Source organism: Cannabis sativa, chromosome 5 (genome assembly GCF_029168945.1).
Source record: "Cannabis sativa cultivar Pink pepper isolate KNU-18-1 chromosome 5, ASM2916894v1, whole genome shotgun sequence".
In the NCBI taxonomy this organism is placed as follows: Eukaryota; Viridiplantae; Streptophyta; class Magnoliopsida; order Rosales; family Cannabaceae; genus Cannabis; species Cannabis sativa.
In genome coordinates this window covers 820699-847725 of record NC_083605.1, presented here as the reverse complement: position 1 = coordinate 847725, position 27027 = coordinate 820699, and the positions used below count along the sequence as shown (strand labels likewise).

General features: G+C 31.8%; 4 protein-coding genes across 8 annotated transcripts; 1 reads left to right on the top strand and 3 right to left on the bottom strand.

Annotated features, from left to right (window-relative positions):
- The first annotated feature begins 1429 nt into the window (after positions 1-1429).
- Positions 1430-4840, top strand: LOC133037720 (ribosome-binding factor PSRP1, chloroplastic-like). 2 transcript variants are annotated; one of them, XM_061115130.1, is made up of 7 exons: positions 1430-1581; positions 2271-2330; positions 2615-3080; positions 3585-3728; positions 3823-4089; positions 4238-4346; positions 4434-4840. In XM_061115130.1, the coding sequence occupies exons 3-7, from the start codon at positions 2820-2822 to the stop codon at positions 4559-4561; spliced, it is 909 nt and encodes a 302-aa protein (XP_060971113.1). In that variant the 5' UTR covers positions 1430-1581; positions 2271-2330; positions 2615-2819; the 3' UTR covers positions 4562-4840. The 2 variants fall into 2 exon arrangements, with proteins under 2 accessions (XP_060971113.1, XP_060971114.1); XM_061115131.1 differs by lacking the exon at positions 2271-2330 and having other exon boundaries at positions 1444-1581.
- Positions 4841-5218: 378 nt separating this feature from the next.
- LOC133037718 (subtilisin-like protease SBT3.9) lies at positions 5219-12892 on the bottom strand. Of its 2 annotated transcripts, XM_061115127.1 has the most exons (10): positions 12506-12890; positions 12314-12405; positions 12135-12232; positions 11444-11599; positions 9720-10396; positions 9079-9158; positions 8614-8859; positions 8396-8510; positions 6914-7106; positions 5219-6005 (listed from the first exon to the last, which is right to left on the bottom strand). In XM_061115127.1, exons 1-10 carry the CDS (start codon positions 12623-12625, stop codon positions 5374-5376), a joined length of 2409 nt encoding a protein of 802 aa, XP_060971110.1. In that variant the 5' UTR covers positions 12626-12890; the 3' UTR covers positions 5219-5373. The 2 variants fall into 2 exon arrangements, with proteins under 2 accessions (XP_060971110.1, XP_060971109.1); XM_061115126.1 differs by having other exon boundaries at positions 12135-12405; positions 12506-12892.
- Positions 12893-15568: 2676 nt separating this feature from the next.
- Positions 15569-19269, bottom strand: LOC133037719 (transcription termination factor MTERF8, chloroplastic-like). 2 transcript variants are annotated; one of them, XM_061115129.1, is made up of 3 exons: positions 18708-19269; positions 17298-18596; positions 15569-15929 (listed from the first exon to the last, which is right to left on the bottom strand). In XM_061115129.1, exons 1-2 carry the CDS (start codon positions 18982-18984, stop codon positions 17317-17319), a joined length of 1557 nt encoding a protein of 518 aa, XP_060971112.1. In that variant the 5' UTR covers positions 18985-19269; the 3' UTR covers positions 15569-15929; positions 17298-17316. The 2 variants fall into 2 exon arrangements, with proteins under 2 accessions (XP_060971112.1, XP_060971111.1); XM_061115128.1 differs by lacking the exon at positions 15569-15929 and having other exon boundaries at positions 17140-18596.
- A 644-nt stretch (positions 19270-19913) lies between these two features.
- LOC133037717 (uncharacterized) lies at positions 19914-22690 on the bottom strand. Of its 2 annotated transcripts, none has more exons than XM_061115123.1 (3): positions 21480-22690; positions 20518-20645; positions 19914-20404 (listed from the first exon to the last, which is right to left on the bottom strand). In XM_061115123.1, exons 1-3 carry the CDS (start codon positions 22386-22388, stop codon positions 20233-20235), a joined length of 1209 nt encoding a protein of 402 aa, XP_060971106.1. In that variant the 5' UTR covers positions 22389-22690; the 3' UTR covers positions 19914-20232. The 2 variants fall into 2 exon arrangements, with proteins under 2 accessions (XP_060971106.1, XP_060971108.1); XM_061115125.1 differs by having other exon boundaries at positions 21489-22690.
- Positions 22691-27027: the final 4337 nt, after the last annotated feature.

Below are 27027 nucleotides of genomic sequence, written 5' to 3'. Positions count from 1 at the left end.
ATGAAAACATAGAAACCTGTCTCTTCCCTCAACCCTTCTCTTTTCGCTGATTGTTGTGGTAATTTGCACACGCAAGTGTAGCGTATCGTAACAAGTAATAGACTCACCAGGAGTGAGGTCAATCCCACAGAGATTGTAATTAAGTACATTAAAATTAAACTTTTACTTCTATTTGGTCGAACAAAAATTAAGAATAAATTAATACTAGAAAACAATAAAAACAGTAAAAGGAGAAGTAATTAAATTAATATAAGAATTTAACAGTGAATAAAGTTAGGGCTTCGATTTTAATTGTATCTATTGATTATGGCCTAATATGATTATCTTCATGTTACCAATTTCTATACAATAGCAGGTTTACTAAGGTAATTTATAGTCATCTCAGATATATAAATCTCAATTATATGCAAATTTTATAATCTCGAGATAAATTAAACATGCAACAGGCATTAAACACAGAAATTCTATAAGCTATCTAAACCATACATGTACTCTCGTCCTATATCGAAATTCAGTTCTATTTCACTATAACATATTGGCACCCACTTCTCAGATCTTGCATCAAAATTATAAAAGCAATTAATTGATGACCAGACAATTAAAAATAATTAAGTATGAATGAAATAGAATACATAGAAATTGAGGGAAGATAAAATCATATTAAAACCATAAAATAATGTCAACAATATCCATCTAAACCCTAATTAAGTGTTTAACTACTTATATTTATGAGAGCAAAATCACACATATTAACTTAAGAAAAGAGAAGAAAATAGAGAAGAAAAGAATGCTGAAAAACCTCTGAAGAATACCTCTAGTATTGCAGTTGATCTCTGAAATTCGTATCTATAGACTGCTGTTTATTTCCTTCTAAATTGCCTGAAATCAACTGAATTTCACTCTTTATATAGCCATTGAGGGATTGAAAAGATAAAAACGCACATGTTGATGATAGCCAAACCTTAAATCAATTTTGAAGAATACTGTCTTACCCTGAAGTTGATCAAACAGATCATCAATTCTAGGCAAAGGGTATTTATTTTTAATAGTTAACTTGTTCAGCTCTCGATAGTCAATACACATTCGAAGAGTCTCCTCCTTCTTCTTTACAAATAAAATTGGAGCTCCCAAGGGCGACACACCAGGTCGAGTGAACCCTAGATCCAACATCTCTTGAAGTTGTATCTTCAGCCCTTTCAATCTTATCTTAATTAGGTTTCTTTCGATATTTGGAGTTGGCGCCTACATAATAAAAAGGAGAGTAAGATTGAACAAAGTAAAATATGTGACCAATAAGCTAATCCCCATTGATATGAAGTGGATCACTTTATATATTGGGTTTGGAATAATTAGGAATGTTGGGCAGTGACATGGACGTGTCTCCCAAGTCTAATTTTAATTTGTTATAATAAATTTCAAGGCCATGAATATGGTGTTCATGCTTATTAGGGTTAGAAGATGCAAACGAAGATGAAGACAGAGATAAGAGATAAGGACGAAATGAATAAAACTTTGTTAATCGAGAGAGTAGTAGAAAAGATCAAGAACCTTAACAAACTATCTTATCTAAGTGTTACTATGGTAAAGTCATTTTCTAATAAATTAGTTGTCAAAATATTATTTAATTTATTATGAATATTTAATTCACTTAAATATATTTTTCTTGTGGTAAATGACGTTTTATGGCTGTACTATATTGTTTAGGAATTGTTTTGATAAGAGAAAAATAATTCTCTTTATGGAATGTTTGAATAAATAGTTTATATATATAGTGTAACTGATCCTAAATGATTGAGATTTGATATTTTTAATTTTGCTATGTATATAGTAAATTGTGTAATCATTTTATAGCAAGAAATAAAATTAAATTCGTGATCTTGGCTCTACATGAAAAATTTGTTGATTCCGTCTGAGTTGTCACTACAGAGTGTGTTTCAATCGCTGCAAATCAGGGTTTATTTTAATGAAGTTTCATACAATTGTAAAAAATATATTGTGACTGTCTTTAGGATTTTTATATGCTATAAATAGGATCTAGAGAGCTGTCAATCGTTCTCATCTCTTCAAGTCTTATTATTTTATATTTTGAGATTTGTGTGAAGAGTGTTTATTGTGAGAAAATTTACAATATTCTACTAAGTTTTAGTTTTTGTTTTAATGTTCTTTTATTGTTCTTAAAATAAGGTGAAGAGCTTCGTTGAACAAAAGAAAAATTCTTTAAAAGAAGACTTATCTAAGATTTATTTAACGTCTAGCTCTTGTTTTTTAAGATTGTATTTTAAAAAAACTGATGTACTATATTGTAAATATAGCTGATTTTTCATGTTAATGTTAGTTAAATTTTATTAGAAAAAATGCACATTTATAGCATTTATGCACTAAAATTATTTTTTTTTTAGGAAGAAAAAATATATAAATTGTTACCCAAATTATTTGTTGTAGTGTAATAGAAGATAAAACTTATCTACGGAAAAGAACAGGCCCCCATGCGGAACAAAGAAACCTCACTTAATCTAAACCGTTCATTTGGAATGTACGGTGTGGATTAAGGACATGTGTATGATCAAACAAACTCTAATAAAATTTCTTAAAAAAAATCATTTTTTTTTTGTAGATAATGCATGTATGACACGTCTGTAGACGAGTATATATCCAAAAATCTGATTTTTATGTCTCCTTCATCCATATTCACACTCTATAAACACTAAAGCCACTATCTTTCCCCCCAAAACCCTCACTTTCTTGCATTTTCTTTCTCATTTTAACTCAATCCAAACACTTTTTGCAACTACCCACAAGCTCAAATTTTCTGATCAAAAATGGCTACTTTACTAACTTCTTTGCAGACAACCCCTCTTCACTCCCTTTATTCCTCTTCATCGTCATCTTCAATGGCAACAACCCTTTTATCTGGATCATCTGTAAAGCCCCAAATAGCCCCTTTAACTTCAACTTTCTTGAACCCATGTAAGTTTGTGAAAACCATTTCAGAGATTTTGCCCAGAAAGAAGTGTAGTAGTATGTCTTGGGATGGTCCACTTTCTTCGGTCAAGCTCATCATACAGGGCAAGAATTTAGAGGTAGTTTACTTGATCTTACTTGGGTTTTCTTTCAATTCATGAAATATGTAATGAAAATTTCTCAGTTTTGTGCTTTTAATTGTGTTATTTGATTATAAATAAGCATTTGAAGAATTTTAATCACAATCAAGGCATTAGCTCAATGATTATATTGGAGTTACATATGTAGTGAAATTTCAAAACCCCTTTAGTGTTTAAGTTTTGACTAGATTGTTTTTCCATACTAAATTCTAAGATGAAATTTAGTCAATTAATGTTTTGGATTACAATTGTCACTAATACTACACAGTGTTACACATTGAACTAAATCGAAATTGGAGACTTGTTCTTACACTATGAAAATAGTTCAGGGACTCATTAACAATTTTATAGTTGTATGAAATGCTTATAGATATGTAATGTCATTTTCACAAATGGATTATCAATGAAATGAATGAGAATTAGGAGTATTCCTATTGGAGTTTGGCACTAACTCGAAGAGTGCTTCCCTATTGCATAATGCAGTTGACAGACACAGTTAAAACTCATGTGGAAGAAAAGGTTGGAAAAGCAGTTGTAAAGCATAGCCACCTAGTGAGGGAAGTTGATGTTCGGTTGTCAATTCGGGGCGGTGAGTTGGGAAAAGGACCAAGGATTAGGAGATGTGAGGTACAAAACAACCTTACTTATTTTGGTTTTTGATACTACTTTTTTATGGGATTGCAGCGAATAGTTCGGTGTTTGAGGATTTGTGTTCTCTCAGGTGACTTTGTTCTTGAAGAGACATGGGGTAGTTCGGGCCGAGGAGGAGGCAGAGACAATGTATGCAAGCATAGACATTACTTCCTCTATTATACAGAGGAAGTTGAGGAAAATCAAGGAGAAGGAATCAGACCACGGCCGACACATGAAGGGATATAACAGGTCGAAAGTTAGAGATCCTTTGACTCCTCCATTAGAGCAATTCGAAGAACCAGCTCCCGAGGAAAAGGAGGAGGAAGAGGAAGAGGAAGGAAACATTATTGAGGAGGTTTTCACCTAACTTTTTCATTGAAATCATAGTAAAACTTATGGAATAGAATTAGATTGCATCTTGATTTAAGTCTAATTATATATCTTCAGTTTCCTTTAGCTTTAATCATCATTTTCACCCTGATAATATTCTCAATACATTTCAGATCGTTCGAACAAAATACTTCGATATGCCACCGTTGACTGTCACCGAAGCAATTCAGCAACTTGAAAACTTAGATCATGACTTCTATGGCTTCCGAAATGAAGAAACTGGTAAAAGAAAAAACAAAACAATGTCCTTTGCTTATTAAGTTTACATCATTATTAGTTTAATATGTCCATTGGTTGATTACTCTGCAGGCGAAATTAACATAGTGTACAAAAGGAAAGCAGGCGGGTATGGACTTATTGTACCGAAAGATGGAGCTTCGCGGTTAGAAACTAAGGTGGTGGTGGAACCAGCTAAGGAACACTCATTGGCAGAATAAAAAATTGGAGTTTCCTTCTGTATAGACTCGAAATTCGCATCAACTAATTTGAAGGCAAGTGCTGCATAATACAATGTGGATTTCTCCCCAGAGAATTTGATACCATTTCTAGCCAAAGTTCCAATATGCATTGCATGAACAAAGTTTTTTTTTCCAGATGTTCTTGTAAAATGAGATACCCCATGATCTAATTTTGTGTCTGAACACAAAGACATCACATGTAACATGTTTTAGTCTGTAATTTCTATGTTATATAAATGGTCAAATTCAAATTATATGAATGAGAAAACTCATATGTTAAGAATTATCATCTTGATTCTCATACCATAGTGTTAGTATGTTTTTTAGGTACTATAAAAGTGTTATGAATTGCATAGTATTTATTACCATTTAGAGTAAATTCTACCTTAAATCACAAAATTTATAGTATATAATAAAATACATTCCATTCTTTTTTTCCCATAATGAGTGACAAGTCCATTTCCTATATATGTAATTTTTAAAGTGTCATAATGCTTCATTTTGAACTTTATTGAAGGCAATCTTGAACATTCTACAAAAAAGTGTTGCTCTTTTGGTTCTTTCTCAAGAAAATTGGTCTCATAATAGTATTAATAAACATAAGAAAATGGTCTCAAACTAACAAAAAAAATGTCATATATATATAGTTTTAAACTTTATTAATATTAGTCTTGATAAATCAGCAACATTTTTTGTTGCTGTTTTTTGTTCCTCTCTTCCCAAGAAAAATGAAAATGGTCTCAATTAAAAACCATATATAAATTATGGTATAATTAGAAACTAATAATTAATTAATTATTAATAGAGAAAACTCTAAACTCAGTTCTGACAGAAATTGGAGTTGTAACAAGATGAACACCATCACTCCAAGTCAAGCTTCCAAAATAGTAACCAGTAGTAACCTTATGAGATGAAGAAACAGTTACTTTAAAAGACAAATTCTTTGTTGTTGAGTTGAACACCATAAAACGAGGTCGTATTGATACTTTAATACCTTGTGGTTGATTCACAATAGCCTTATAAACAGAGTTTATTGGTCCCACATTTGTGACTCTTCTTCTCAAACTTGTTCTTCTTCTAAGTGATGGGATTGTAATGGTTGGTAGGTTCAAGTTGAGAATACTATTTTTATTTTTATTGTTTTTATTATTATTATTATTAGTTGGACATAATGAATTATAATAGTTATTGTTACTATTTGGGGTTATAACTATTTGTTGACCAAGCTTGGTTATGGCAGAGGATTTATAACCCATTGAACAGAGATAATAGAGATAATCAGAAGTGTTCATGTCATAAACAAGGCCTGGATTTACAGCACTGTTGAAATTGATTATGCCACCTCCATAGTCAAATGGGTCTGCAAGTTTCATTGTCTCTCCTTCTGCAAATATTGGCTCACCAGAAGGATCATTATTCCATGCTGCAACATAACAGAAAAATAATTAATATATATAATCATATAGTATACTACAACTAATACTATATATGCATAACAAAACAAATATATTTGAGTGAATTCATAAATTATACATGCAGTGTAACATGACACTATTTTAAACCTTATTATATTTATCAAAGCTGGAACAATAAACCCTATTATAAACACTATTATATTATACAGAGATAGATTTCATTGGATTTCTAAAGAGAATTATTAATTCTTAATTGGAAATAAAAATAAATAGTTCATGCATTTATATATGATATTTAGAGATTTATTGTTTCTGACTTTGTTTTCTTATAGAGTTACACTTCAAAATCAATTAGTAATGAAATGAATAGTTAATGCATGTTATGTATGATATTTAGTTTCAACTTTTAACACGCTATCAATGTGGGAATCTCTAACATCCCCACAACATTATTTTTTTTCTCACTTGCACAGCTTGATCACAAGTGGCTCGTTTACCTTACAACGACTCCTTTTTTTTGGCTCACTATCCTGAATCACAAACGACTCTTTTAGCTCGTTTTTTTGGACCGGTTTTTAAATTTAGTTCGAATACTTCTTAGAATTTAATTTGACTCGTATACCATATTAAAATTATACGATGCATGAGATTTTATCTCAAAACTAATTGACAGTGAGAACAGTAAGACTTTTCAACATATTAAAATTATACCATATTTAGTTTCAACACATTATGAATGTAAGACTTTTCAACATTCCCTATTTTTTCTCTTTTGTTTCACCTTAACTATTATCTTAACAAGTTAAAGTTAACCTTGCTTGGAGTGAGGATACCATATATCTTCTGCATATTTGCATGGAGTTTTAAGAAATTGGTATTGGTTATATATATATAGAGAGAGATGAAGGTATAGGACCTGTAGTGACAATGGCAGACTTGATAGCAGCAGGAGACCAATCAGGGTGGAGAGACTTAAGGAGTGCAACAATTGCAGAAACATGTGGAGTAGCCATTGATGTTCCAGACATGAAAGCAAACCCATTCTTCTTCTTTGGGTCAGATGGAGACACTGCTGATAATATGTTCACTCCTGGGGCTGCTATATCTGGCTGCAACCACACACACATGTCAAGAGCAGCAATACGAGTTATATAGTATTTTTCTTGAAGGGCAAATTAAGGTTCCAAGTGAAATATATGACATTATTATTATTGCAATATGGGTACCCCACACATTTTTGATTAAATTATGAGAAATTGCTAACTACACTTATAGAATATTGTTATTAAGCACTTTAGGTGGCGTTTGGTTGGAGGTAATAAAATAGAATGGAATGGAAAAGAAACAATTTTCATTCTATTCCTTTGTTTGGTTGCATTTTAAAGTATTGGAATGGCATTCCAATGGAATGCTCTTTCCACCATTTTGGTGGAATGGCTATTCCATTTAAAAAAAAAAAGAATGACCATTCCAATATAACAAGAAAAAAAATTTAATGATTTTTTTATCAATTTTTTTTTTTATGCATTTTAAATTTTATTCCATTCCATTCCTATTCTTATTCCCATTCCAATTCTTATTCCTATATTTTCATTCCTCCCAACCAAACGCCTCCTTAATTATTAAGAGATCCAACACCACATGTGATGTAGTGCGTTGTGAGTAGTTAGTAGTTTTTTATATTATTTTTAAATCAAAATGTGTGAGACTTGATATATTGAATTGCACTAATAATAATATGTCATATCTTGTGGTGCTTATAACATGCCATGTTAATAAAATATTAGATACGTTAAGGTCAGCAGTCTGTAAAAACAAACTAACAAGATAAGCTTTTACAGATTGGGCCAACCAATTAAAAAGGTTAGATTTTTGTCCCCAAAATATGACATGTGTATTATTGTGCCCTTTAAACTTTTCAACTCGTTACAAATTATCCTTAAACTTTCACAGTATTGTAAATTAGTCATTCTATCAAGTTTTATCACATGTAGCAAACCAAATAATGATATTAATGTTGTTTAATCAATTGCTACACCAATATCTCGTGTATAATTTAATAATAGGAAAATAAAAATTATATATTTTTAAAAATCAATTGATGATTAAGAAAATTACTTAAAACTAAATAAAAAAATTTTAAATTATTTTTTTAAATTAATTACACACTTAGCATTGACATAATATTGAGGTGGTAATTAACTAAGCAATCAAATTATTATTTTATTTATCTCGTGTAATAAAATTTGATAGAGTGATCAATTTATAATCATTTTTAACTGGTTAAAAAGTTCTTGTTCGAGAGTAAAAATTGTAAATAACCATTAAAAAACAAGATTATTAGATAATCAATACCCAATGGTAATATATACATATATATATATAAATATATATATACCTTCAATATAGCTGGGGCAACAGAGCTAGGCCCTCGAGAAGAAAAGTAAGCCAGTTTAGTGGAAACTGGTCTTCCATCATGAGTTTTTGTAGGACTTATTCTCACCTTAGGAGACCTATTAATATATACACAATACTTTAGTATATATATCATATATAATGCATGCATGTACATTTACATGTATATAATATATATTGTTGTTGTTGATATATACTTACTTGGTAGTACGAATGTAGTAGAGAATCTTCATGGCTACGTCATAGCTAAGTTGAACACAAGGGAAGTCATCATCACATGAATAGAGAGATCGGGTCGGGTTTTGGGCCACGATTAGGCCCAGCCCACCAGCTTTCTTGACCCAATATGCACTGTCTTCTATATAACCTTCTTTGAATGATGAAGTAAAGCATAGCACTACTTTTCCTCTAACCCATGTATCATTTCTTCTTAGACTTTTACAGTCACTATATAAATATATAAAGATGATATAATATTATTATTCTACTAATTACTTTGAGAAAATTTAAGATGAAATAAAATATTATTAAAAAATAAAGATGAATAAAATATATCTTTGTGGGTCTTTATGAAATTTAAAAAACATATAAAAATCTATATAATATGTATATAATTAGCTAAATAATATATAGAAGATGATGTATAATAATAAGGTATATAGTTACCGAGGATATTGGAGATCAGAGACCTCTGGATAAGCTAATCTGATAAACCCTGTTTTATTTCCTGTAAACATGGCTTGCCCCTGCAATTTTATTATTAATTTCTTTCATTAATATAATTTTTAAAAATAATAATAATAATAATAATAATAATAATAATGAGTTTTGATATGTGTTGAAAAAATAATTTTAACAAGTAATTGTTTCACAAACATATTAAAAAAAATATACATCATTAATTGTTTAAGTTATTAAATTTGGACGTGCAAATAAAATTCTATTTTCTTATTTTATATATTAAGATAAAAAAAATAAATAAGAAATTGTATGAAATTTTGATAGAAAAAATTAAAAAATATTATACATGAGTTAAAAAAGTATATGAAAAAAATTAAAATAATTATTAAAATTAAGATAATATAATATAAAAATATTTTGTTTATTGGCAACAAAATTCCTTATAATTTAATTGAATGTTAGTATGTACGTACTTATAATTTTATTGATTGCAAATAAAATTCTCGAATAAAAAATATTTTTTTTTCAATTTTTTTTTTAAAATTAAATAAATAAGAAATAATTGAATTTAAAATACTATTCTTCATCTTCTTCTTGTTTAGAGAGAATAGAAAGTTAGTTATTACCGTTGTTGACCAGTTATTTCCCAGAGTAACGACAGTTGGAAAAGACCGGTCAACGCTACTAGCTCCAACGGTCAATATCCATGGCGAAGCATTTTGCACAGTCTGAGGACTAGGCCCCGCATTTCCCGCCGAGCAAACCACAACAACACCTTTCGCCACCGCATGAAACGCCCCAATGGCGATCGCATTCCGGTCATCCACTTCCGGAAACGACGGAATATCAGCGGCGATCGACACCGAAATCACATCCACTCCATCTCGAATCGCTTCGTCGAACGCTTTGAGTATATCGGCTCCGGCGCAAATTCCGCCGCTGAGAAGGCTCCAACAGACCTTGTACATGGCGATTCGAGCTTGGGTGGCGCCGCCTCTTAGGGTTCCGGTACCTAATCCGTTGTAACTCGTGTTGGCCATGGAAGATCCAGCTGCGATCGTCGATGTGTGAGTTCCGTGGCCACTTGAATCCCTAGGAGAGAGAAATTCCCCTGATTCGGTGGAATTGAATGGCTTTCCGAATTCGGCTTCGAGTGCTTTGATGAAGTAACGTGCTCCGATTAGCTTTTTGTTGCAGTGTTTGGTTCCGTTGAAGTTTTCTCCTGATTTGCATACTCCTTTCCATCTGGATGGGATGGGTCCCAAGCCTTTATCGCTGAACGTTTCAGATTCTGGCCATATTCCTGCTCGTGATTCAAACAGGTGAGCTTAGATTCTTTACACTCTTATCAAATTTACTGAATTACACTATGTCTGCTATGTTTGGTAACTAGTAAATTTTAGTTTTTAGCTTTGTGAATAAAAGCAGAAATACAGCTAAACAGAACCTATGTGCTCGATAAAATGCCTAAACTAAACTTAGTTTTATATATTCAGAGAGATTTTATTGCAGTTAAAGATATCCTAATTAGTATATGTATATGCAGTCAAAGATTCAGTCTTTACACTCTTATCAAATTTACTCAAACACACTATGTGCTCGATAAAATGCCGAGACAAGTTGTGTTTGGTTGGAGGTAATGAAATGAAATGGAATGGAATGAAAAGGAAAGGAAATAAATTTTATTCCATTCCTTTGTTTAGTTGTATTTCAAAGTATTGGAATGTCATTTCAATGGAGAGACTTTTCTATTATTTTTGTGGAATGACTATTCTATTTTGAAATGGAAGGAAAGACTATTCAAATGCAAGATGAGAAATAATTAAATAATTTATTTTTATGCATTTTAAATTTGATTCCATTCCATTTTTATTCCTATTCTCATTCTTATGTTTTTATTCTCTCCAACCAAATGCCACCTAAGAATTTTAAAGCTGTTTTTCGGCTTCTAAAGCTCCATAAATACATTGGTTGGATAACTAGTGAGTTTCAGCTTTTAGCTCTAGAAAGCTCGAAGCTAGCTTTATTGAGAAGCTAATTCTAAAAGCAAAAACCCAACCAAATAGGCATGTTTTGTTGGACTTCTAATTTTAACTTCTTAGGGATCTTAGTGAGAAAGTTACTAAAGTTGGAATTCTCTTAAAACGGTTTCTTTAGAGTGAAAAACTGAATCTTACTGGTTAACCAATCAACAACAAAAGTGTTTTTTTGGAGCTTCAGAAGCTCAAAAGCAATTTTTAAAAGCCTAGCCAATTAGGACCTAAGCTTAGTTTTGTATATTCAAATAGATTTTATTGCAGTTACAAAATATCCTAATTAGTATATGTATATGTAAAGAGAGAGAATAAACCTGTATCTAGGAGACCAATGATAGCACCATCACCAAGTTTGGAAATCTGATCATAATGGGTTTGATAACGAGATGAGAGTTGAAGATAGTCCCAACTTCTAGTTGTTTGCACCTTAAAAAGTTGATTAGGTATGACTTGAGCCACACCAGGTAACTCTACAATAAAACCAAGAAAAAAGAAAATGAAATTTGTAATGATTGAAACTTTGTCTTCTTATATAGTTAAATTTTGTCCTTGAATGATTAATAATATCAAGCTTCAAAAATCTTCTCAATTTGATTTATTTTCCATTATTATTGATTACTTTTACTATATTTGGATACATGACAATGTCCTTACTATACAAAGCTTTGAATTTGATGTGTTCTATCAGTTTTTTTTTTTACTGTGGCATGGAGTATAACTTATGACTTAACTTGAAAGTGTACAGTTTTCTTTGTTTTTTGCACAATGTAATGATTACTCAAGTGTTTAAATTGAGAACCCCACTTCCCAAAAACTCAAAACCTTTTTGAAAAAGTTGGTTTAGTTTGTCAAAGTATGGGGGGTCATGTGTTGTGTTCTTCTCCCAACAACTTATGGGCTTTATTATTAGAGGGTCAACAATAATAAGCACATGGTTTGCCATAATGGAGGAGATGGGGTCCTCTTTAGTAAATGGAGTCTTAACTTTGCCTCATGATGATATACCTGAAATGGTTTGTGCTTGAGTTTTTGTAAGCTTGGCTGCAAAACCAGAGAATCCATGCTTGTAACTGTACACCATGGATTTCACAGATTCTTCTTTACTGCACAAGAGATCATTAGTTCTAAACTTAGCAAAGTTCAAATTATAAAAAAAGCTAGTTAACTTTCCCATGTTGTAGTACCTTCCAAGAACTGTAGTAAGCACCTCATGATGAGTTTTCTTGAGTAGCTTTAGATCCTCATGTTGATTTTTCCCCATATGAATGATGTAAACCTGTTTATTTAATTTGCCCAAAAAGTTAAAGCTTTAACACACCCCCAAAAAAAAAAAGGAAGAAAAAGTAGAAAAGAGTTGTGTAAAGGGTCATACTAACATTGCTTTTAGGGTCAGCTGAAGTGAGCAAGTATTGTTCACTTAATAGTGATATCAGAAGATAAATGAGTACATGTATAAGACTTGTGTTATGTTTTTTCATTTGTAGAGAACATTTCATTGCTGCAGAATAGAAAAGAAGCTTGATGATAGGAAGATAAGATTGGCTTTGATTTGTTTGTGTGTAGTGTATCAAGAGAGAGAGAGAGAGAGAGAGAGAGAGAGAGAGAGAGAGAGAGAGAGAGAGAGAGAGAAATGATGGAGGTGGTTTTATCTGTGGTGATAATGGTTCTTTATATAGAGGAAAAGGAAAGTTGCTGATGTTACACTTTGATCTAGAAAAGGGAAAAAAGAAAAAGAAATACCACCATAGGAAGAATCTAATGGAACCACTCTCAAGGGTGCCCAAGTACTTATATTCTACTAACCAATCCCATACTTGGTCAATGTGGGATCCTAACAAAACACCTCCCTTTAGAGCCCTTCCGCAACATCTCTCCCACTTGAGAGTGCGTGACTCTGATACCACTTGATACAAGTACTTAAGTAGAACTCACTCCTAAAAGTTAGAATAAGAAAGGAGGATGCCTAAATAGTTATGATTTACCAACCATTCCCTTGGTCATTGTGGAATCCTAACAATACACCCCTCTTTGGAGCCCTTCCACAGGTCACCCCTTTCACAACGCCAGTCCCACTCGAGAGTGCGTGACTCTATACCACTTTATACAACCACTTGGGTAGAAATCACTCCCAAAAGTTAGCCTAAAAGAGGAAAGTTCCCAACTTATTATTTTCTACTTAACTAGTCACATACTTAGTCAATGCAGAATCTAATAGAAACACTACAAATGGAACACTATTTAGGCAAAACTTCTTGTGATGATGCCTTGAATCATCTAAGGTAATTCAGTCCAAGGGTATAATAAGATTGATTGCGTCACACTAGCATATACAGCAGCAGCACCACCAAATCAAAAAAACGTGATGCACCATGAATTGTTTTTGTTTTTCCCTTTATTAAGTTTTCTTTGAATTAGTGCACCATTGATTTCTTTTTTATATAGATAAAGTGTTTGTCCACTTCCATTTGATATTCCAAGATGAGTCACTTTTTTCAAGCCCTTGGAGTCTTCTCTTGTCCTCATTGCTATTCCTCATTCTTGTCTAGTCTACACACTCTTATATGATATATCATTTTCAAATTCTCTACCACTACTTGATAAAAGTTTTGAATGACAGATAGGATAGTTACTACTGCTGCAAATGTTCTATTGGCTCAACTCAACCAAGTTTTTGCATTTCAAATGCTTCCATTTTGAATGGTCAAGAATTTTCCTGTACTGAAATAGTTGAACATTCTGTTGGTTGTGCCTTAGGAAGCAACATCAAGCATGAAATAATTATTAGGCAAAAATAAAATAAAAAAATAAAAAAAATGTTTTATTATTATTTACTTTCAGAGTGCTTTCTTTACAAGGTTTTTATAATAATTAACTAGTGTAGGTGTTTTTGGAGGCTACTCCACTAAGAAATATATGATTTTTTTTTAAGTAAGACCTTTTGAAATGCTCAAGCTGTTTTGTGTTCATATATGACTTTTATTCATAAGGAGGAAATGTATTAATAAAGTCTCTTGCTTATTCAATTAGTCTCATAGAATCTTCTCAATAATTTTGATAAAAAGTGTAACAAAAATTAATTAAAATACTTAGCATAAGTGGATTAAGATATAAAGATCTTTCATTAATTGTTTGTATATACCTATACATACATATATATATATATATATATATGCTTATTATTAATATATATGATGTTTCCAATAGCTGAATACAAAAAATGACAAAAGGCCTATGCATGTTATGATATGCCTAGATCCTTTTAAAGAAACTTTTTGGTGCTTATTTATTTATATAGGTTTTGTAACAAAAATTAAATAAGAGGGCAAATAAATCAATAATTAACATAATGAAGACCATTGTATTTGTAGTGGTATTCTTTGGTAGAAGAACTTATACTAGATTCTTATTGGAGACAAAGAAAACCCCATAAAATTTAGTTTGTTGCTCAATTTTTTTCTTCTCAATTAACACCATGATTACTATACTAATCAACTTTAGATAATATTACCAACAGCTTTAGACAAATCGGTTTCTAGCTTTGTCTTTTTATAGTGGAAGCACTTGATAGTTTTATCCACTGTCATTACTTTTATTTTTCTTTCTTGTCTGAAGAAAGAAGTGAGACAAAAAATAATTAGGAAAGAACAAACCAATAATCCCCTGGTGGATTAGCTATGAACCCCATAATTAGCCACTAAGAGAAGCAGGATCATCATGAATAATGAAAATCGGCAGTACTTTTTTTTTTTTTGCCCTTTAAACAAAGTAATAAATAGAATTTGTCCTCCTCGAATTATGACTTTTATAGAAGACTAATTAGGATTTTTACCCCTTAAACTTTGACATGTACCAAATTATGCCCCCTAAATTTTTAAGGTCGTTAAAAAATGCTCCGTGAACTATTGAGATTGTTGGATTTAAGGACTTTGTTTAATTTTAGTAAAAAAAGTCTAACATTGATGAAAGTTCAGGGGGCATGATTTAGTATATGTCAAAGTTCGAGGGCATGATTTAGTAGATATCAAATTTTAAGGAGCATAGTTTAGTACATAAACAATTACTGAAATAGTAAAATTAAATGAAATTAAACAAAAGTCCTAAAATCCAATAATCTCAATAGTTCAAGGGGAATTTTTAACGTCCAAAAAAGTTCAGGGGGCATGATTTGGTATAAGGAATAAAAATCCTAATTAACTTTTATAGAATTTTACTCTTAACTTTTTTTTGTTGCAAAATGAACTATAAAAATTATTGCAAATATTCTCTCTCTAGTTACATGTTAACTAATAACTATTTTTTTCAAATAATTTGTTGATTTAGCACTAACGTGATATAAATCTGATTTAGTTGAAGTGTTCGACAATAATAAAAAAATATATAAATAACAATTTAATGATAAATTATGTGAATATGTATATGCATTCTTACACTATGTTTGATAAAAAGGGGGGAGAGATGGGTGGATAGAGAGAAGTGGAAGGAGAGTGATGGAAGAATATTCAATCTCTTGTTTAGCAAGAGGGACATGAGAGATCAAATCTTAAAAAATTATTACCTCCAAATTTAGGAGAATTGTAAAAAAGACAAAATAAAATTTGTAAAATATAATAATTATCCATTAAAAGTAATAAATATTTATGTTAAAAAGGAGAATTTTATAATTTTACTAATTAATTTTTTTTCCACCTTTCCCACCTCAGAGGCTAATATCAAACAACACAATAGAGATCAACAATCATCTCCATACCTCTTACTCTCCATCCTCTCTAACTTCTGCATCCATCCTACTTTCTCTTATTCCTATCAAACATAAGAGAGATAATATTTATACGTTTAATGCTGATAAATTAGATTTTAAGTAGGTTAAAGTTGTTAAATAGACACTTGTGTTACAACTATGACTGTAACTCATGGCCACGTAAACAATTCTTAATATATAAATAAATAAATTCAAGAGGCAAAAATGTAGTAGGATCATAGTTCATAGGGAAAAAAAAATCCTTTTTAAGACATAAATCATTAGCTGATTTATAGAGCCAAATAGGCATTACTGAAGCTATGAAACATTCCCTCCTTTGTGTGATATGACATGTTGTTATGCTTTGATTTAGTTGTACATAAATAAAGTCATTTGAGACTTTTGCCGGATCTTTAATCCTAGATATGTTTTATATGTATGGCACTTTCTAGCATTTGGGGTAACCAAGGGGGGTTGTACAAACAAAGGGTCATAAATAAAGAGTGTATGGCTGAGCAGATTTTAAGTATTGGCTCCACCATTAACCCTCCACTTTGTTGTGTTAATCTGAGTAAATTTGCATTATTAGCTGTAATGTAATGATGGTTTTAGACAGTCAGCAAAGCATTTCAACTGGTTTTATGTTTGTCCAAAACCAAAAAACTATCCTTATTAGACATCTTATGGGTAGATCCAATGTTAAAGAACCTTCCCCACCTTCACAAATGAGACTTTGTAAGACACAATGTCCCTTGTCATGCTTCACAAAGTGCTGAGATTAGCACAATAGCATGTGCTTCTTTACCATTTTTGACACACTTGGCTTATTACTGACCTAATGTGTTAAAAAGGAAAATTTTGTATGGACCAAACTTATAAGCTTGGAACATAAAACAGCAACATTCTTTCCTCTTCTGATGATTTCCAAAGGATTCCAACTACAATCTTTAATTCTTATAGCCCGCCATTATACTTTGTAACTACTAAAAACTTCTATTTCAAATATGAACTACTAAAATATATTATTTTTATATGTAATTACTAACTATTTTATCGAACAAGGCATTAGGAATTCATACAATGATCATTTCACATCCAAACACACCTTATATTAATACCATCCTAGTAATTGCACGTAGTAATTTTCAAACACACCTTTAATATTCTACCAAGTTGAACCCAAAAGAGATACTCAACAGATCAGCCTGTGATTTGTTCCCACAATATTGATGTTTGAGTCTCTCTTGAATACTTATATAGTAATTGTTATAGTTTTATGTTCTTAAAATTAAAATTATGTAGGGTGAGGCAATTAAAAAACAAAAATATACATTCTACATAGTTGTTATCTCACCAAATTATACATATTTTCAATTGATTGACTGAGTCTATTGATAATTGAATTAAACTTTAGTGAAAAGAAAACTTACTGTTGTCTTAACATTCAATTCACTCTTCTTCATTCACAAGAACCGGTTTTTCTCTTCTTTTTTGAGAAAATCTCTCACTGGTAACAGTTAAAAGCTTGTTAAGCGACATTCGGTCGCCCATAGTCTTCCTTTTCAATTCATATCTGGCCTTAATTCTATCATCAAATTTGTAACCAAGGAATGCAGGGAAAGCCAACAACTCTTCGATATCTCGGCCCATCTCCTCTATTAAGTACTCCATCTTCTTCTCCAAAGAATCATAGCTATATTGCAGTATCTGAGGTTGCTTCTTGCTCATAGCAAAGATGTCTTCATAACTAAATCCATAGTTCAAGAATAGCCCAACTACTTTTTGCATATTCAAGCAACTTGTTCTAGTTATAGACCCCATTACGATTGTCAGATCTTTTGTTCTATGTCTATATCCAATCTTTACTAGCAAAACTAGTTTAAAAGCAATGTTCTTCTCATATGAAAGGCTAATAAATGTAGGAGCTTTAAGCAAGAATCTAAAAATCTCCCTCGAATTCAGCCCACATTGTTTGAGAAGCTCTATTCTAGGCTGCAATTTCCTCTCCCTACTTGCACTAAACACATTAGGATAAACAACAACAATCTTGAATATTTCCTCATCAGTTAAACCAGCAAAAGACCTGAAAAACACAACATGATCTTCCATATGTTTCGCGCTGTAACTCAAAATCGCGGGAAGCCTACTCAAAACTGTCCCTACACCATCCTCATCTCCTCCAGCTAGCTCCCTAAGAAACTCAATTCTTGGTATAAGCTGCCTCTCAAGATCATAATTCAAAATCTTTGGACGTTTTACAATCAAATCTATGCCACCATAATGGCTTAAGTAAGCAATAGTTTTATCAATATCTTCAATTGGCCTAACACATAATGCCTTAGATAAACTCAAATTGTTGAGAACATTATAAAGGTTTTCTCTTGGAACTCCTCTTTGAAGTAGAAGATTAACCTTTTGATCAAAACCCATCAAGTACAATGGGGATGTAGTTGCAAAAAGAATCTCTAACTGTGAAGTCTCAATCTTTCCTTCCAAATCATTGAGAACAAAACTTAAGAACTTACCAACTTCTTCAGATGTTAATAAAGTTGGTCTTTTAGTGATTAAGGAGCAGAGTGAAAACCCATCAATTCCAACTGATTTTAAACTAAATACCCTTGCTTGGATGGAATCCATAGATGTCAATGCTAGAGCTGAATTCTTGAGCAAAAGTACTTCAGTTTCATCCTCGTTAAGACCCACTTCCCGAAAGAATGAAAACAACATTCCTGAAGTAAAACAAAACCAATGACAAACCAATATGAGTTTAAAGATTGAGTTTTTATTTTTCATTAAAAGACTGCCAAGTGTTTGTGAAAATGATTGTTAGAGCTACTCACTCATATCAGTGTGAATGCTCGGAGTTGATACAACACAACTGCATTGGACAAGTTCCCATTTAGTGGGTGGAAAACACACTTGTGTTAATGGCGGTTTCAGTTGAAATTTTGGGGGTTTACTGATGGAAAAACAACACTCTTCATTATGGGAAATAGTGTATGAAGATAATGAGAAACGACAAGGTAATGATGAAGGTTTTAATGGGTCTAGAAAAAGAGAACCAAATGGATAGAAAGAAGGAAATGGATGTTTGGACAAAGCAAGTAAAGCCACCATTTTTGTGTCTGCTTAGTTAAACTGTAGACCACATTCAAGGCGCGGGTGTTTTCAACTTCGAAACCTCTTGAAGTAACGATTTTGGTTCAGAATTTAGATGATAGAGTCTAAGTCTAGTCTAGTGAAGTAGGCGAGAATTGATAATAATGGGCTTTTTAACACAACTCTTCAGTCCAGCTAGTAAAATGGGCCTCTTTCAGATATTGGATTTGGCCCAACGGTTTTTTATATATTTTTTTATTATATAAAAATACAAAAAAGAACTTGGTAAAAATAATAAGAAAATAACATCAAAACAATAACAAAACAACATATAAAATAATAACAAATAACAAAAAATCAACCATATAATAACATAATAATAGTACAACATAAAAAATACATCAAAAAATTATATTTTATGTAAATAAATTATCAAAAATTATAAAAACATTTAAAATTTCGTACAACTGTATTTTTATTTTATTATTTATTTTCTTTTGGAAGTTAACCCTTTTTTTTAACTAAAAATATTGGATTTTACTCTGTGCAGTTTTTATAATTCTTTTTTTTTTTAAACAATTTTATGTATATAAAAAATAAAATTAGAAATTAAGTGATAACTGATTACTACTACTACACTAATTTTTACAATAATTGGTTAATAGTGTCGGGTTATTTTGAAAACTTAATGCTACAGAGACCAGTTATCATCATATATCATTAATACAGTAAAATAAAAATCCATAGAAGTGTAAAATAAAAACTAAATAGTTCATATTTTGGTGGTACTTTATTTTTTTTGTCCATAAAAACTTAATACAATTACCTATGCATTAATATCTCTTTGATTCTTAAAATTGAAGACGAGTCCTGAAAATATTAATGGTAGAAAGTTTAAAAAACTATTTCAAACTGGAAATGAACTGTTCATTGTCCAAGAGTGCCAATAATAAACAGTCAAATTTGCTATTGTGGGGTCAGCAAGATCAGGCCTCCAAGCAAAAATTTGTACAGTAATTGTATCAATCAACACATTTACAAGAAATATGTCAAAAGAATAACAGAAAACAATGTTTTTGCCAATGAGACAGAACAAAAAATTATACATATATAGATATATCTATATATATATTTTACTAATAATCACAACAACATGTTCAATGGGCCAGTGCAAATCATCAGCAGCACAAAGACCAATTCTCAACTTCTGTTCTTTTCTTTTTTATGAATAAAAAATACCAATCCCAATCCCAATCCCAATCAAACTCACTTCCTAGGGGAGTTGTTGTTGGGCATATGTAGTTTTTGAGTGCTCTTATGCCAATTTGGAGGAACCATTACTCCATTTTTCTTCTTGCCTGTTGAAATGCCTTTTATAAGGACAACAGATGATGAGCCTCCCTTCTTCATTTTTCTAGGTGAACTGGATAGCCGAGACCTGTTGCGGTGCAAGACACACCACCCGGTACCAATTTAGTTTAGTTTAGACAATGTTGGAAGATAAAGATTTGAACTTTGAAATGGTTGTGTAAGTGTTAGTACTACACTTGCCTTTTTCTGAAATCTTGGCTAAGATTATCTGGTGATTCGGTACTACTGATTTCTTTCCTCGTAGTATTCAGGTTCTTCGTCGTTGCTTTGTAAATTTCTTCGCGGGATTTTTTTCTAAAGTTCTGACCCTTCACAAGGCAAACCAGAAAAAAAAATATATTTTATGTTCTTACAAGCTTATTTTCAAAGCCAGATGATGACAGAGCTACCTCTGTAAATCTACATATCATTCCAAGATTTGTATAAGAAAAATCTATGATGGTTAGAGCATTTTGTCAAAGTAGTTGAAACAATTTGAAAAGCTTAAATCAAAATCTACTGAGCATTGCTGTTAGGCAACATGGTGCTTAGCACCCTTATGAGGTGACGCCCTATAAATGGTAACCGATTTTCTATAACTATCATTAAAGTAAAATCAATGTGAGAGTGCTAGGCACATTATAAAAGTTAAAAAACAACTAGTAAGATGTAAGGTCATGCAATTGCAGTATCTCTCCTCAGAAACTTTTACATTTTGCAATCTCTTCATTGCCATTTATAGCAACAGAATTTTTCAAATTTACAGTTAAACCATCACTGAGTTCAATATAGAATTGTATTTATTTATCATTATAAAACAAGTTACAGCATAGATGATAAATCTTAAGTAGATTCTATATTTATGTTGTGTGTGTGTGTAAAAACCATCCAGCTACTACATTAGGCAAATGACCATTGTAAAAGACAATAAAGAACTCTAACTAAACACCCAAATTTTAAACTCTCACACTTCATATGGAAGCACATGGATGATAAATCTTACACCAAATCATATCTATTGAAGTAATAAAACAAACCAAATCCTACATAAGCCATTCTGAAATGTATCCAAAAATCCATACCATTACTAACATATGTTTATCAATACCATTCCAAGAAGATTAAATTAAACCATGAAAAAAAAAAACATATAATAGGCTTACTTTACTTACTTCATCTGATGAAGGCTTTATAGATTGATTACCACCATTAATAGCATGATGAGAATTCAAAGCTTTAACTTTCTTCTTCTCCAAAACAACAGCTCCCCAAGACAAATCATCATCACCCTCACCATCACCATCACCATCATCATCATCATCATCACCATCATCAACATCATCATTTTCTACTTTCCTTTTCTTCCTAACAAAACTACTCAACTTACATTTCTTCTCCATAACTTTCCACACATTCTTTCTTCTGAAAACCATCTTCTCTGATTTCCAACACCCAAAACTAGTATCAATTACAGTCACTTCACTCCTTGAATAACCCTTAAATTTCTTCTCCTCATTCTCTAATTCCTCTTCTTCTTCTTCTTCTAAACCCAATTCTTCTTCTTCTTCTTTATCATCAACAGCTTTAAATCTCTTAACACGAACATTCCCTTTTCTCCTCCGAATCAGACTATTACTATCCGAATTAAACGACGCCGTTATCGCCACAACGCCACTGGAGTTACTGTTAACGACGGTCGTGGTTGTATTACCCATTGATGTAGAGAAGATTCTGGGGTTTGTTTGTTTCCTGGGAAATTTTTTCCCGGAAAGTTTAGAACTTTCGTCAGACCCATCCATAAAGAAGAGTTCCGATAAAACATTGTTCATTGCGCCGACCCATTTCCGATTCCGATTAGCAGCTCTCTGAGTCTTCGTCGTTGTCGTCGCTGAGTTGAGCTGAGCTAACTCGGAAGAAGAAGAAGAAGAAGAAAAAGAAGAAGACGAGTTAGGGTTTTGTGTGAGGAAGTGATCGAGGTCGAAATCTTCGGCGGTAGGTAAACCCTTGATGGACCGGAGCCGGTCGAGCCAGTTCGAGCCGGATTTACCGGCGGCCGGCACCGAACAGAGCATTGATGACGTGGCGGAATGTGATTGGAGGGTTTGTAAAGATTGTAGTTAGAGTCGACCGCAGAGGATTAGAAATGGAAGAGAGAAAAAATGGGGATCGGGTTTCATCATTGTTAGTTAGTCGGAGTGAAAACTGAATTTGGGGTCCGAAAGCCTGTGAGTGATTTTCAGGCTTCGTATTTGTATATGCCACGTGTCGAAACCACAGTGAACTTGAATAAATCACGTGCGCAATATAATATCTTATTTAATAAAATACAAAAAAAAAGTTTGGAGTTTTTATGGTCCCTTTCACTATGATTGGCTTGCACATTCTATTAATATTGATTTTTTTTTTTTGGAAAATTATCTTATTTATTATTTTTTATTTTTTTTTATAATATATGATTTGAGTTGTTGTTGTGGTTGCTTTAGTAGTTTCTATGTGGATTACTATATAAATTTTGGTTATGATTTAAGTCGTATCTTGGTTGTTAAATGCGAAAAAAATTTGTATTAAAATGTAAAAATAAAAAAAAATATATATATATTTTTTAAATTTAATTATATATAATATATATTATTTTTTAGATGAATTATTGGGTGTATAAATATTCATCATTAGGTGAGACAATAAAAGATTCCAACTATGATTATTTGAGCCCCTTGTTTGTGAAAATAATTCTAACTAGTTTCAATGGATTAATAATTGGTTTTTTTTTTTTTTTTGGAAGTGTTGTCTAGAACTAGTGATATATTCTCTCTTTTTTTTTGCTTAACCAATAATTTGTAAGAAAGGAAAAATAAAAATATAGAATGAGAAATTAAAAATTGTACATACAAAGGTATAGCTAACAATCCTAAACAAATCTTAGAAAATGATGTCAAGTTTGCACGTTAGTGAAGTGTGTACTTTTGCTTCTATGTTGGTGCCTAATCTCCAATTGTAATATTTTGTTGGATACAAATGTGTCATGGCAATTAATTGTTCTTAGAGATGTCATGGTTTCGTGTGACGACAAGTTCTAGCATGGGTTTGGTGCTTCGAGTTCTAGACTACCCTAGAGTTTGAATGCTTGCCCCGAAATGACTTGGCTCGATAGGGAAATCTTAAATTGTTGAGGTTTTCTATTTGATTGTGAAATTTTGTATTTTAATATTCTCAGTTTAATTATTTAATTAAGTGATTAATAAAATGCGGAATAATGAAACTGGTACTGAAAACAGTTTTTCCGTAGTTACAGAATACAACTCTGTAACTCCAAAGAAACCCAGAAAAATAAACAGTGCAAAAAAGTAAAAACACACAAGATTTTTGTACGTGGTTTCAAAAATCCTTTCAGATTGTTACTAGTCCACGGGGTCACGCCCAGAGATAAGATTCATTAGATCGGTATCAAAAATACAAAGTAATTAAATTATGCATAAATAGACTCCCTCTTATTGTATGCCGCAAGCTTGATTCATTCCACCTACTAACCGAATCTTGATAAAACTCCAAGAGCTCAAACTCCCTTCGATCACCTTGAAGAGTGCTTGAATCCTCCCGATTCAAGACTTAAAGGCTATCTCCCGAAAGCCTATACAACCATCTCACGAAGGTTGTGTGCTTGTATCATCCCGATGTAAAACTTCAAAAGCAATCTCCTGAAAGCTTGTAATACCTTCTCCCGAAGGTGTGCTTGTATCCTCCCGATGCAAGACTTCAAAAGCAATCTCCCGAAAGCTTGTAAATACCTTCTCCCGAAGGTTGCACTGATGTTCTTCTTCGATGTAGACTTGAATACAGACTCAAGACAATACAACTACAAATAAACAGAGTAAGAGTAGAACAGCTCTTCTCTACATAACAAAGACTCTCTTTTCTAAAGATATGAATGAAATTCAAAGATACAAGAGAGGTACTAAACAAAGACACTCTTTCCTTAAGATATGAAAGTGAATGAAAGAGATCATAAACCTAGCTGCTATAAGATGTATTTATAATGAATATACATCTTATTGACAGCTTACATTCGGTCTGAACAAGACCTCAGCCCACTAAAAACTTCCCTAAAATAATTCTTCAATTCAGTCCAGGAATTTCCGTTTTCGTACCTATAGAATCGTGGGCAGTAAGTACAACTTTCCTTTTATAGAAAAGGAAAGTTCAGCTCCGATTTTCTCTTCAAGAAATCTGATCTAAGAAAATGGGAAAGTCAAACAAGATCAGAAAATACAGCTGGTTAGATAAGAAATTAATTGTGTAACCAAACTTACCATTTTTACCACAATTTCCATAAATAGGAAAGCTAGACAACTTTCCTTCCAAGATTGAATACACAAAATAAGGTAACCATATTAAAACATACTAACCGAAATATACAATAATTAATAAAATATTTTTTTCAATTAAATATGCCAAAAATGAAATTAATAGTTGTATCGAAAACCCCAAGAGCGCCATATTCTAAGAGCCTTTGTTGATTGATGTCTTTTTTTTTTGTGGCTAAAGGATGTGGGTCGCAATTATCCAGTATGGATGGCGACCGACAGTGTTGAGTAAGCTTATTCATTGTCAATGTTATTGGTTACCTTAGTTGTGATTTTTTTAGCTTTGCTTTATGTTGTTAGGTCCTTTTTTTTGCAATTTAGTTTTTAAAATATTATTTATTTTATCTATGAATTAAATGGTGTCTTTTTGTGTTAATTTGGTAGCTATGATTGTCCTTTTCTTTTTAAGAAACTTTGGTTAATGGTTGTATTTTTTTTATAAGAAACTTTGGTTAAAATGGATTGGATTCATCCATGGGATCCATTGGATGGATCCAATCCAATCTAATAAAAAACCAGTTAAAGCATCCAATGGATGGAACCGATCCAATCCAATACATCCATTGGATCGGATCGGATCGGATGACTCAATTCAATTGGATTGGATCGGATGAAAAAATCCAATATCCAATAAATAATTGGATTGGATTAGATGGGTCCAAATCCATTGGATGTGATCCAATGAACACCCCTACATCGGGCCCAAGGCATCGGACCCATCGGGCCCAAAGAATCGGACCCTCCTATATCGGGCCATCGGGCCCATCGGGTTGTCATCTTCAACCTCCAGCCATGCCCCCATCGGACCTGACCATCGGACGGGCATCAGGCCCGATTAAAAAAATTCCATTTTCGACAAATCTCTTCCTAATCTTCCTAAATATAACCTTAACTAACAGATTTCGCACAAAATTACAACATATTATTCTATTTCATGAATTTAAGCACCAAAAATTAAAGGAAAAAATTGAAAAAAAAAAATCATCTTAGACATTTTGGGTGGTCCGGACGGTCGGCCATGGGTCACGTAGGTCGGTCGGTCGTGGGTGGTCTGCGTGTGTGGGTGCGGCACCGAGCGAGAGAGAAAGAGAGAAAGAGAGAAAGAGAGGCGAAAGAGAGAGAGGGCAGCAGGTTTCAAATGGGTGGTATTGTGGGAATTAAGTAAATGTTATCTTATTTTACTAATACCCCCTATTTTAAGTTTAAGAAAAAATTATCCCCTAATGCATGCATAGAAATTCAAATTTTCCTATTAATATTAATGATATGATATATATATATTATATATACACATAAATTATTATTAGAGTAATTTGCGGTAAAACCCCCTCAACTATCAATTTACTTGCAAAAAACCATCCAACCTCATATTTTGGTGGGAAAACTCTCCAAAGTACTGTTTCGTTTACATTTTTAAGGTGCCGTCTATCCAGTCTCGTTAAGTCCTAATTTTTCCCACGTGGCAATGACAGGTCACTAAAAAATTATCCTACGTGGCCATATTTTACAAAATAAAATAAAAAATTTAAGAGTAATTTGCGGCAAAACTCCCCCAACTATCAATTTGCTTGCAAAAAACCATCAAACCATCAAACGAACAGTTTAATATGTGTCTAAACTATTTGGAGTAATTACATGTGCTTTCAGAATTTGATTTGTTAGTTCATGACTGTAAAAGTCTATTGAATAATTTTTGTAATATTTTATAAAGTCTTGTTGAATGATTTACAAACAAAGTTGTCCATTAATTGGAACATAATTCTTATTTCTCTCTAAGTCGTATTTTTTAGCTATTAATTTATTAACTGAATTAATGAAAGATATCATTTTATTGAAAAAATAATATTTTAACAATCTTAAATTCACAATTCATTCAAAATAACAACATACCAATAAGAAAATAAATAAAAAAGAAATACACAAGGAAGTAGAATAGTATTAAAATGGGTTTTGCAATACAAATACACCCCACTTCCTATACCTATCTATCCCCAAAAATTTGATCATTATTACTTATCAAACAAAATATGCTTTTATATATATATATATATTTTAAATTAGTGGTAGGTATAATGTGACTATTGTTTAAACCAATTTTAAATTCTAAAAGAAAAGATTGGATAATATATAATAACAAATAAGAGTGATTATATATTATACATACTTCTATTACAACTACAATAACACAACATTCATTAATCTTAATCTTATATTATTTTATTACAACAACACATCTAATTTATTTCTAAATATACATGTATAATAATCCAAATGCATAGTCAACACAACAACAACTTTAAGATCATGAACGTTAAATTCAAGAATTTAATCCAAAAAAGAAAGAACAGAC